Source organism: Prorops nasuta, unplaced genomic scaffold (genome assembly GCF_024137725.1).
Source record: "Prorops nasuta isolate Cenicafe-Biocafe unplaced genomic scaffold, Cenicafe_Pnas_1.2 PNAS00002, whole genome shotgun sequence".
Lineage (NCBI taxonomy): Eukaryota > Metazoa > Arthropoda > Insecta > Hymenoptera > Bethylidae > Prorops > Prorops nasuta.
Window position 1 is genome coordinate 3365426 of NW_027116799.1, and position 11102 is coordinate 3376527.

Sequence of the window (11102 nt, forward strand, 5' to 3'; positions counted from 1 at the left end):
CTCATTGTTATTTAAATTGATTTAAAAAGTTTGAAAACCTATAGCTGCACGCATGCACACTGTAATGTTCCGGCTTATACTTTATTTTATATTCTATGCCAAGGTAGTAGGTTGCGTGGATGTTCGACCAGATATTAAGAAATACTGTAGAGATAAGGAGAGATTAGTCACTTCGGAGGAGCTTGACGACTATTTTCTTGTAAACGCTGTGATCAATACGACTGTAGCGCTGGAATGCCAATTTTGTAATGAGGAAAACGAGAATCAGCCAAAAATCTGGTATTTTCAAGATCGTTATCAGACGAATCCGGAAACGGAAGTGGAGATAGGGATGAACAATAATGCTACGTTAAACAGAGTCCACGTAACTGATTCTCTGATTTTGGTAATTAGGGATTTCGAATTAAAAGATGCTGGTATTTATCGGTGCCACGGGAAGGAAGGCCAGGAAACTGAAAACAAATTTAATTTTAGACTCGAACGTAAGAATAGACTAGCTCTTTATCGTGGGCTTACCCGTGCTTATATTATTGTTCCTTGTGTTTGTTTAGCGATATTTAAAGATCAATCTGATATTTTTACGGAAAGGGGAAATCTCACTGATTGGGGAAAATATCGTGAAATAAATTTGGCGTCCGTCACAACGCGCTTTGCCGTAAGTTTACCAAATTTGTTCAAGTGCGTTCATGCGCTATTGATTTTTTTCTCTCTTCCCCTAGGTTTCCAGAATGGACGATCTAGTTGATATTAGAAATGAGGGTATAATACTAGAAGTGATTTCGGAATGGGGGTCTTGGGGTAAATGCGAGAAATGCATTCGACGGCATGGAATTAGAACAAGGATAGGCTATTGCAGACTGAAACGTCAAATGAATACGGTAAACCGTATTGTAATCACAAAAAATATTCGCATGAATAAATTATATCTTTCTACCCACTTTTTACCGATACTGTAGACTTCTGAAATACAGCCAAAGAATAAATTTCTCTTTGATTTTTTTCGCAAATCTCCACTTCTCCCCTGCAAGTCAGTTTTACATGAAACAAAAATATAAATAAATATATAAAATTTCGTGACGTAATTCATATGAATCGGATAATATTTTAGATCAGTGTTGCTGAAACAAGAATTTCCAGGTATCAGTAGCGCTATAAGATATCTGCCAGAATTCATACTGGAGGAAAAGTGTAAGAACTGTCCGAGAGAGAAAAAAACAAAGAAGCGGCAAAGATTTAAATACAAGACGCAGCGTGTGTTAGCCGAAGGAGCACATTTGACTATAGCGTGCCCTGAGTAATAAACATTGTTGATTATTTTATATTATATTAAATCCTACTCGCTCGACTGATCAAACTGAATTCTAACGAATTATGCTGACAGGGCCACTATGGAAAATAATGTCATTTGGAAGAAAGATTCATTAGAATTGAAAAAAGGGACCGGTCGTTCGTTTCGCAAGAAAGATCCGGAGGCACGTGTCATGGTCGACACATTTTCCACACTTTACCTCATAGGTATATATCGCTATTGGCGTTAATTAGAACGATGCCACCAATGGTTGAAATTCATTGAAATTAGACGTGTCTCGTGACGAACAAGGCAATTACACTTGTTACGTGGATAAGGCCAGTATGATGCAAGTCACCGTCATCGTTGTCTCCAAGTCCAAACTTTTAACAGAGGGTAATTAATATGCTTAAATTAATTTTATTTCAAGCAAAAGTTGTGCAAAAAATGTGGAACGCTTCACGATTTTGCGTGTCATCCTTGCGCAGGGGCCATGCTAATCTTCTCTGTATCGTTCCAATTTTAGTATATGTACTGCCGAAGCAAGTACGACTGGTAAGAGATTTTGCCGCTATATATACCAAGCGACAGCTCTTCCTGTCACTAGTGAGAGAAGGTTTCATCCTCTTCGTCACCTATCGGCCAGTCCCTGAACTAATCGGTTCGAGGCGCTTCTTCGAGAGGGTTACGGTCAAGGTTTTTTAAACTGCTGCGAGCGCCATCTGTCCGTTAGATCGAGAACCCTCAGACGCGGCATTTCTCTCATTTGGCACAATGTTTAAAAACAAATTTTATTTTCTTCCACAGCCTTTTTACGGCACATGGTGTATCTGGCCGTCATATTTTTACTAACTTCGTTTTGTTATTGCGGAGGCTTGGTTCTGGCATGCAGGGAGAGAGATAAATTCGAAATAAAAAGTTATGAAGCAATAGCAGCTAAGAACGAAGAAAAGGTGGCATTTTACTCGGATTGACGAATGATAAGGATGAAAGACCTTAAGAATTTGTTCCTTACAATAACAAACAAATCAGCTCAACCAATATGATTTATATTTAAGCTAATTTAAGTTTTATTTTATTGTCATAAGCAATTAAAAATTATAATTCTGTCTATTTTAATTTTTTATTCTTAATGTTAATGAGAAAAAATGCAATTATATTGCACTTACGATTTCATCCTATATGGAATCAATGTCCCTTAGATGAGAATATTGATGTATATTCACTCGCAAGGCCTTGCAGGTGAGTGAAAGGAGATAACGGTAAGCCAGTTCGCGGGGAGTTAGTTCTCGGTTAGTTTCAAAATGGCTGTGCTCCGTTCTCTCTGGCTCACAATTTGCCTCGACGATTAACAAAGAACAGAAAGGAGCATCGACGATTTATAATGAAACATAAGGGTGCCATTTGGATCCTGGCCCTTTCCTGTATCCTAGTGCCTCGAGAAAGCAACGGTGAGTCTAGTTCCTGCAAAATTTGCTCTTTCACTTTCACTCCTCACTGCATAGTTGACACATTTATTGTTCCGTGTATATACACGAGACTCTGCAAACGCTTGCCTCTTATTCTCTTCGATAATTCACCAAAATCTCCATACCCAATTTATCTCTAACGATTGCTAAAATTTTATTTGAAAATTCTGTCATTTTACACTTTCCTCTGTGATTCGAAACGTTTCCGGCTTTAGAATTGAAAATAAAAAATCTATGACCTTCCAACAGGAATTCTTCGAAGATGCGTGGACTGCAGATCGAGGGGGGAGCTAGGATCTTGCAAGGATCCGTTCACGATGAATTCTACCGAGATAGAAATGGAAAAAGGCGTGGATTCCGTGCCCTGTGCATCCGGTTGGTGCGGCAAGATAATAGAGAGTCAAAATTTAAATAATGGTACGTTACTGGCCATATTCGTTTAATTTAACCTGGATTCGTTGATATAGAAATTCTTTCGTTTGCAGAGTATGGCACGGCGACGCAGAGATTGTGTTTTCAGAGAGGACCAGACGATGGAGAGGAGAGGTGTGCTTACACAGTTTGGAATTACAGAAAAGTTTACATGTGCCTTTGTTTCGGTGACCTCTGCAACGCCAGTTCGGCGATCGGGCCACAAACCCTCATAATTACATTTTTAACGTCCTGTATCGCAAGATGGCTGGTATAAACATTCCAACGCGCCATCGCGATCCTCTCCCTCTTTTTAAGGAAAAGATTTCAATGCCAGTAATAGTATTTATCCACTTCACTTCTGTACATACACGTCGTACTAATCCCTATATAAGTATATTTTCAAGAAAAAACAACGTCTCTCGATGAAAATAATTTAAACTATACAGCGTAAAAGACTGATGATGAGCGAACACGACGAAATACTTGCGATTTCTTTTAGAATAATAATTAGTCAGAGCGAGAGATTTTTATAGAGTTCAGTGTACAATAAACAACTTAAGTGAGAAAATATACTCGTTGTAACGTTGATTTGTACTTGAATTAGTGTTTGGATTTTAGGTATAGAATGGGGAAGCTCGTCTCAGGCTCCCCAGTCTGTTCAGTGTCAAACCGTTCCGTCGTCTCTCTTCTTGGTTTTGCAAAATCGCTCGAACGTGAGGAATATCGGTGAAAAAGAGCTCTCCCTTGCCATATAGATATTTAATTGCCAGCATCGCTTCTTCTCCGATCAATAGCAGAGGGTCGGGATAATCTGAAATATTAAAATTAAGATTCTATTCAATCCTCGAGAATTAATTGAGGTGATCCAACTGTAAGATTGATTTTTATACCTAATCCATTTGAGAAATCAGGTGTGACGTGCTCCGTGTTCCTCGAGCTGAATCCAAGATTATTTACATCGACATGGGACGAATAAAATTCGGTAGGCCTTAAGAATTGAGTCTTTGGTGGATTAACGAATATATTTTTACTACTTGGCTTCTGCTGCTTCAGACGTTGTCCTAAAATTTTTAACTGTTCAGTTTTAAATAAAAAAAAAAAAATTATTTCTATGAAAAAATTTAATTACCAAAATCGATCAAAGGAAACGCACTTCTACGTCCTATGGAAACGAATGATTTCTGCTCGATCGTTCTATCCCCTATAGAAAAGTATTGCAGTTAATTATTAAAGTTCTGTGATTATAAAAATTTTCTTTAGTCTCGTACCATCAGTCGTGAATCCGTGCTCGAATATGTCGGGGGGAGAGACGAATTTCACGTGAACACGTGCGAGTGGAGCTGATTGAACAGCCAATACTAGAGATAATAATGTAATAATTTTAATCTGAAAAAAAAACAACAGCTTATGAATTTAATTAACATTTATAAATATAGTGCTGACTTATAAAATTTAAATTTGAATTTTTTTATTTAATTCTCTTTAAAATATCTAAAGTCTCTGAATGACTCAAGCATTTTTACCTTTCTTAGAATCCAGAGTAAAAATTAAAAAAAATAATACTTCAAACTTGATGCGCTATATCGATATATAAATATAATTAAAAATTCTAGGTTGACCCAACCCACGTGCCGCAAAATTGTAACTCGAACACGGTGCTGCAACCGAGGGTTAATGTCACAACTGAAACGTTATACGGAAAATACGATAACGAGTTTTCGATCAGGTTGCGTTTAATCCCAATATCGAAATGGGATTCTAAGCGTTTTTTCCAGCGGATTTCCTGGTAACACGGAGAAAGAGAAAACTGAACAAAATCCTCGCGCTCTGGTTCATTTTTTCCAGAGCCAGTTTGAGGCAGATTTCTACAGAAGTTATATACAGATCCAGTCCAGGACAGTCGAAAATACAATTAGCTATAATTCCTCAAGGTGATCCGTAATGGTCAAAAATCCTCTCACTGGCCATTTCTTTTTTCCATGATTCACGTCGGAGCAGTGCAATTAACCATAAGCGGAACAAAGCTCGTATATAAGTCCAAAACTAGGCCAAGGCGATTGCTTGAAAAAATAATCCATCAAGAGTTACTTAAACGAGTGTTACGGTGCATAAGGGAAGAAAAAGACATTTGGCGAGTATCTCGGGATCGTAGAAAACCAGACGAGACAATGAAAACCCGTGGGCAGTTGTCCAGCAAGGAATCCTACGCCATTATCTCTCCTTATCAGCCTCCCTCGTGACACAATTTTTCGCGTGTGGTAATAAATCGTTTTAACAAATCAAATTTATGAAAATCTTGTTTAGGAATGTGACGAAGACTCGAACGATTGCGAAAGGTGCAAAGGATTGTTGTATACAAAAGTTTATTATGCAGGAGGGCAGGAGAAAATGTATAAAAAGGAGGAATGAGAAAACAGGGAGGAAAATAAGAAGAAAGTGGAATTTGTGCGGAGTTTATTCGACGGTTGGGATGAGATCTGGGAGCACCAAAAGCTTGTTATGAGCAGATTGCGAGGCAGATCTATGTATATAAATTCATCCGAGGTATACTGGAGTGTGGCAAGAGCAGCCAGAGCCATAAGACACGCTCGCAGACTTGCATGGGAGTCATGTGACTCGAGTCTCGCAACTCGCGGCCCGCGGGACCAAAAGTTGCACGTGCGCTCGCATCAAACGCAGCCGGTTTGCTGAATTCATCGATTCGATCTCGAGTCCACGCAATAATAATATACTTTCGTCTCTCCATGCTAATCGGTGGCTTTGTATCTTGCGGATGTACAAAAATAAAAATAGCAATAATTAGTAAATTAATAGATAATATTTTGTCACGTATCGACTGGCAATATAATTTTCACTATTTGCACCCATTTAGAATATTTAATTAATTAGTTCAGTTATTCTTTATAGCTTCTCGTTCGTCAAAAAGTGACTAGGAATTTACGTTGATTCGCGCGGTAATAGCTTATTGTTGTATCAATTAGTAAATATTGTCTCCAAAGTGTAATCAATTTTTTATCGAGTCAATTATTTATATATTTCAAAAATACTATTTTTTACATATAGATCTCATTGTTTCAGTCGAATACTTTCTACAACGACTCTCCGCAGTTAACAAAAGACGAATTTATTAAATTGTAACGCGAGAAACATCGAAAAGTTGCAAATATTTTATCATTATTATTAATTACCATTCACACACGTATATCAAGAATAGAGAAAATTTATTCTTCCCCCATCAGGGTTTTCAGATTTTCTCAGCAACTAGTGGTCGATTGGATTCGATCACGTTCGCCTGCAGTTTCTATACAGAAATGCTTCTGAGATTGAGCTATTAGTCTCTGCCAGTCGAGATCTGTATCCGCGGCGAGATTGAACGCGATTGATGGAAAATTGGCCCTAGCATCATCTGCAGTGCCGATAATCCGATCCTATTCACTATACTAATATAGTCGAGTATTTGCTACTCTAACGCGCGCTTGGAATATAGCGCAAGAGTTTACAATGATGATTTCGACATAAAAACTGTCTGCTCGAATCTGCTCCAAGCACCGGTAATAAAGCCTCGGTAGATTTTTATACTCTGGTCAAACTACCTCTAAATTTTCATTTTAAATTTAATTGCATGACTATAGATTCTTTTTTTCATCGTTTCTAATCGGATTTTTTTAAATTTACTAAAAATTCATTAAGAAATTTTCCGATTGATACAATCTTTTATCGTGTGAAATTTTCTGAAGTTTCGAGACTAAAAATTGAAGGAAAATTTTCATTTGACAACAAGATTTTTAGCTATGGCGTGCAATTGGACACTCGATAACTGCCAAATCGCGCGCGAATCGTGTGATTCCTATATGAGTGCGAATGGGAACGATGTTTTTGTTTTGTAAGAAAGATTTGTCAATTCTGGTCAATTAACAATTAACGCGATGAAATTACGTAAAGTCCTGGCGTTTTTTACCAACGTTTGCTGCAGAAAAGTCAAGAGTCTCGCGCGTCAGAAATTAACACGAGTCGATGGACTCGTCAGATATCGGTTGGGGTACGTCACGCTCGTTGCAAATTTTCAGGCGAGTGGTAAAATTCAGCATCGACCCGATTCTTATCGGCGACTGCCAAAGGATTCGTGGGATCCGCGAAGCGCGCCTTAAATTAGCACGATCCGATCGTCAGCTGTCAGATAACACAGCGCTGCAGAGACCGAGCTCGAGCTCCCTTTCCAAATTTTCAGCCGATTTATTTTCACCCGGCAGAAAGCTCGGTGAAAATCACGTGCCCGATGTCTCGATTCCATCGCGCGTCTCTATTCGCTTCTCAAAGCGGTGAACACTGGAGAACACATTTCTCTCGGTTATCGCTAAATTTAGGTTTCTTAAAAAAGCGAAAAAAACTCACCATTGTTTTTTGGTTGCGGTATGTTGAAAATTTTGAGTTGTTCGAAGAATTTGCAAAATTTAATTCTGATTCGAGCACATTCTAAGGAGTTTGTGGTAAAATTGGTGCTGGTTCTGTTAGACACGGCCAGAAACTGATCTAGTTCGGACGTCTTGGGAGAATGTCGTGTTACACGGGAGCCTCACCATCCCCCTTCCCGTTATTTATATATCCCACCTTCATACGTACCAACCAGAGTAGATCCTATTAGCAAGGATTGCAAGGACTTCCCCGAGGCCAAGGATACACTTTCCTTTTCCAACATTTCTATGTGTTTATCTCATATAGTTCTCCCAATTCTGCAGTGTACCAGTCAGTACCTCACTAACTCCTACTTCATCTATTAGTCGGCATCATCGATAAATGTCCGGATGAAATTTTTGTTAGAACCGTTTGACCCATTGCATATTGAGTTATATAGATCATTAGGAATAATTCACCGCTCAACTTTCATTTGGCGTTTTACAGAAGAGATGCGGTAGATTAGGTCTGGCGGGAATATTTTAAAACTTATATCATGGTAAAGCCTCTGCAAGATGTCGCCTTGGTCGTTTCCGGTTCGCTCGCGTTGGTGGCGAGGAGATTTCGCGGGCGGCCGAGTTTATGGGTAATATTTCCCAAGATTCTTTGGTACCAAACAACAAAGCGTTGAAATTTCGATTTCCAATACCGGTAACTCCCGGTTTCCCTTTTGATCCTGATTCGATTCATTCTAATATCCCTTGTTTTTAACGTGTCGAATTTTTTTGCACGGCTTGTTGACAAACTCACCGATGAAAATGGCGAATCGTCTCGTTGATACGAGTTTGTGTGTGTTTTGGCCCCCTTGATCCTAATTGTTAATTAATCGACGTTCTTAATTGCAATTTTTGAAATTGCGGGGATAGTACGAAATATGTTCTATATATCGTACATACAGTAGGTGACCAAGTGACAGCGATCTTACTATAATATCTTCGAAAATTTCAAGTGGTAAAATTAACCTCTGTGTTTTTGACATCTCTGCCAATTGTGCGATTATGTAAACTAACTTAGATTACGAAAAAATATACAATTAATTGTTGACGACCCTGGTGTTCAATTATTCTTTTCATTAAACCGCACAAACTTTTCTAAATAAGAGAGAAAGATAGAGAGAAGAGGGAGGGGAACTTTAAGATTGTTATTTTCTTACACTATCTATATTTTGCAGCTTTATGCCGGTCAAATTATGTCTGTGGATGCAGAATCAACGAGAAATCTTCCCGAGCAGGAAGATTTTACACTTTTACATGAGTTAGAGGTAAACTTGGCTCCCTTGCCTTGACAATATTGAATTGTTTTTATAAATGAATTAAGGTTCATTGTATTTATAGCTACATAGTAAAATTAGTATAATTTTTTTTAGGATAGCTCCAGTGATATTTTGGAGTGTTTATCAGTGATGGTAAACGAGGATAGTGCTGGTACTCAGCAGGTGCAAGAGCTCATTTTAGACGATCAGCTGCTAGGAACAACGTTAACTGCCATAACTTTACCAGATGGAACTCAGGCATTTGTTACAAATAATTTAGAGGATGATGGTTAGTGGATTGTTACTACTCTTTAGTACTGTGAGTTTCTGTAAACTACATGTATAATTTTTGAACAGAGTCTGATTACAAAGGAGAAGCTACGTTGGAATTAGAAAATGGAGAAACAATTCTGTTGAGAGATTTGTCCCAGCTTACAGAAGGCAAGACTCTTCAGGTTGAGTTAGATCCAGAGGCATTTGTACAAACTGAAGCTGCTACTATAGAAAACGTTGAGAATACTTACCCTCAGGTGGAATTTATCAATGGCACAGCTTACATGGTAACTGATGTAGCTGATTCAGTTTGGGAAATAGAGGATGGGAAATTAAAGAAAAAAGATTCTAAGGATTTAATCAGTAAATTAACTGTGCCAAAAATACGGCATCCTTGTCCTAGGGAAGGTTGTACAAAAGTGTATAGCACGCTTCATCATTTGAAGGTATAAGTTTCACTACCTAGCAAATAAAGCTTTCCCCTATGTAATTTTTAAAAAATTGTGTTTTTTTCAGGTGCATGAACGCTCTCACACTGGACAAAGGCCTTACAGGTGTACAAATCCAAAATGTAAAAAAAGTTTTTCAACTGGCTATAGTCTGAAAGCTCATTTACGCACACATACTGGTGAGAAGCCATACAAATGCCCCACGGAAGGCTGCAGTAAGAGTTTTAAGACATCTGGTGACTTATTGAAACACGTCAGAACACATACAGGCGAACGTCCGTTCGTTTGTCCATTTGATGGCTGTGGTCGATCATTTACTACGAGTAATATTAGAAAGGTTCACGTAAGGACGCACACAGGCGAGCGTCCTTACAAATGTACTCAACCAAAATGTGGAAAAGCATTTGCCAGTGCAACGAATTATAAGAATCACATACGCATTCATTCTGGTGAAAAGCCCTATGTTTGCTCTATAGAAAAATGTGGAAGACGTTTTACAGAGTATTCTAGTCTTTATAAACATCATCTCGTACGTGATTCACGTTAATAAATGCGGAATGTACAATCTGAAATAAGAAAGGTCATTGGAAGAAATTATTTTCTGACCTATTGTCTTGGCTTTTAGGTACACACGCAGCAAAGGCCATTCGAGTGTAAAGTTTGCTGTAGGAGATACAGACAGAGTAGCACGCTTATTATGCATAAAAGAACGGCTCATGCCTTAGTCGAGAGCGATGATGCCGATGGTGTAGATATTTTTATGCAGGATCCTCTAGAATCACCTAGTCAAAATAAAGCCAAGCGAAAGAGTGGCAATCCAAGGCAAAATGTACGCCAATTTAAACGTTGATCTCCTTTAATCTTTTAGTATTTAATGGCTTCTTATTACAGAAACTAACTGTAGGAAAAGATGGACAGTTGCATATTTCTAACGCAACAGAAGATTTGTCGGACAGTGAAACCCAGATATTGTTGGTTGGAGATCCATCGCAAATCGCAGCTTTACAGGTAAAAATTATTATTGATCGCAACAAGTCTAATACCGTAGAAAAATAATGATATCTCCTTTTTGATAGCAAATCAGCCTGGATGAAGGATTTGATGATCCTGGCATAGATACCTCCCTGGAAGCATTGAACATAAAAATAGAGGATATAGAATTTGGTTGGAATTAGGTGTAGCAATTAAGAGAATGTTAAATGTTTACAAATTAAATATCATTCAAAGGCTGTAAAAAGATTATAAATTACTTATTCAATGATTTTTGTCTTCGATGCATAGAGCAAAGATAAGAGAAATTTTTATAAATAAAAAACTTGTAAGAAACAATGGTTTCTGCCCATGAATAATGCATATCTTTAAAAGATTAAAATTTAGTTGAATTACTTGATAACATCTCAGTATTTAGAGTATTATTTCTGTAGTTCTCAGTCATTCCACGGTAAATTATTATAACATTTTCGTGTATGGAGTATATTTTAACCGAATCACTTGACAAAGTGGTT

General features: G+C 37.9%; 4 protein-coding genes and 1 non-coding gene across 6 annotated transcripts; 3 read left to right on the plus strand and 2 right to left on the minus strand.

Moving 5' to 3' along the window:
- The first annotated feature begins 207 nt into the window (after nt 1-207).
- On the plus strand, nt 208-2262 carry LOC136780405 (uncharacterized). Its single transcript, XM_066738740.1, has 8 exons — nt 208-482; nt 552-655; nt 720-878; nt 957-1027; nt 1109-1294; nt 1382-1515; nt 1580-1684; nt 2096-2262. The coding sequence occupies exons 1-8, from the start codon at nt 332-334 to the stop codon at nt 2260-2262; spliced, it is 1077 nt and encodes a 358-aa protein (XP_066594837.1). The 5' UTR covers nt 208-331.
- On the minus strand, nt 1732-1838 carry LOC136783853 (U6 spliceosomal RNA). Its single transcript, XR_010824333.1, has one exon. It is a non-coding gene; the product is annotated as a U6 spliceosomal RNA (small nuclear RNA).
- A 345-nt stretch (nt 2263-2607) lies between the features above and the next one.
- On the plus strand, nt 2608-3735 carry LOC136778290 (UPAR/Ly6 domain-containing protein rtv-like). Its single transcript, XM_066735010.1, has 3 exons — nt 2608-2739; nt 3007-3174; nt 3243-3735. Exons 1-3 carry the CDS (start codon nt 2673-2675, stop codon nt 3443-3445), a joined length of 438 nt encoding a protein of 145 aa, XP_066591107.1. The 5' UTR covers nt 2608-2672; the 3' UTR covers nt 3446-3735.
- Nucleotides 3736-3764: 29 nt separating this feature from the next.
- Nucleotides 3765-4595, minus strand: LOC136780413 (uncharacterized). The gene is made up of 5 exons (XM_066738752.1): nt 4574-4595; nt 4440-4529; nt 4301-4372; nt 4062-4232; nt 3765-3982 (listed from the first exon to the last, which is right to left on the minus strand). The coding sequence occupies exons 1-5, from the start codon at nt 4593-4595 to the stop codon at nt 3786-3788; spliced, it is 552 nt and encodes a 183-aa protein (XP_066594849.1). The 3' UTR covers nt 3765-3785.
- A 3570-nt stretch (nt 4596-8165) lies between these two features.
- LOC136777694 (zinc finger protein 76-like) lies at nt 8166-10978 on the plus strand. Of its 2 annotated transcripts, none has more exons than XM_066734190.1 (8): nt 8166-8209; nt 8795-8884; nt 8990-9164; nt 9233-9594; nt 9665-10126; nt 10223-10426; nt 10489-10605; nt 10674-10978. In XM_066734190.1, exons 2-8 carry the CDS (start codon nt 8813-8815, stop codon nt 10770-10772), a joined length of 1491 nt encoding a protein of 496 aa, XP_066590287.1. In that variant the 5' UTR covers nt 8166-8209; nt 8795-8812; the 3' UTR covers nt 10773-10978. The 2 variants fall into 2 exon arrangements, with proteins under 2 accessions (XP_066590287.1, XP_066590296.1); XM_066734199.1 differs by lacking the exon at nt 8166-8209 and adding an exon at nt 8252-8574.
- Nucleotides 10979-11102: the final 124 nt, after the last annotated feature.

Bases quoted from the DNA above. Each gene is read 5' to 3' on its own strand.
- LOC136780413 (XM_066738752.1), bottom strand. From the start codon at position 4,595: ATGTTAATTAAATTCATAAGCT. The intron at 4,530-4,573 runs GTTGTTTTTTTT...TATTATCTCTAG, and splicing joins GTTAATTAAATTCATAAGCT to TATTGGCTGTTCAATCAGCT. The intron at 4,233-4,300 runs GTAATTAAATTT...TAAAAATTTTAG, and splicing joins GTTTCCTTTGATCGATTTTG to GACAACGTCTGAAGCAGCAG.
- LOC136778290 (XM_066735010.1), top strand. From the start codon at position 2,673: ATGAAACATAAGGGTGCCATTTGGATCCTGGCCCTTTCCTGTATCCTA. The intron at 2,740-3,006 runs GTGAGTCTAGTT...ACCTTCCAACAG, and splicing joins AGTGCCTCGAGAAAGCAACG to GAATTCTTCGAAGATGCGTG. The intron at 3,175-3,242 runs GTACGTTACTGG...TTTCGTTTGCAG, and splicing joins GAGTCAAAATTTAAATAATG to AGTATGGCACGGCGACGCAG.
- LOC136780405 (XM_066738740.1), top strand. From the start codon at position 332: ATGAACAATAATGCTACGTTAAACAGAGTCCACGTAACTGATTCTCTG. The intron at 1,516-1,579 runs GTATATATCGCT...CATTGAAATTAG, and splicing joins TTCCACACTTTACCTCATAG to ACGTGTCTCGTGACGAACAA. The intron at 1,685-2,095 runs GTAATTAATATG...TTTCTTCCACAG, and splicing joins GTCCAAACTTTTAACAGAGG to CCTTTTTACGGCACATGGTG.
- LOC136777694 (XM_066734190.1), top strand. From the start codon at position 8,813: ATGTCTGTGGATGCAGAATCAACGAGAAATCTTCCCGAGCAGGAAGAT. The intron at 10,127-10,222 runs GTACGTGATTCA...CTTGGCTTTTAG, and splicing joins GTCTTTATAAACATCATCTC to GTACACACGCAGCAAAGGCC. The intron at 10,606-10,673 runs GTAAAAATTATT...CCTTTTTGATAG, and splicing joins CGCAAATCGCAGCTTTACAG to CAAATCAGCCTGGATGAAGG.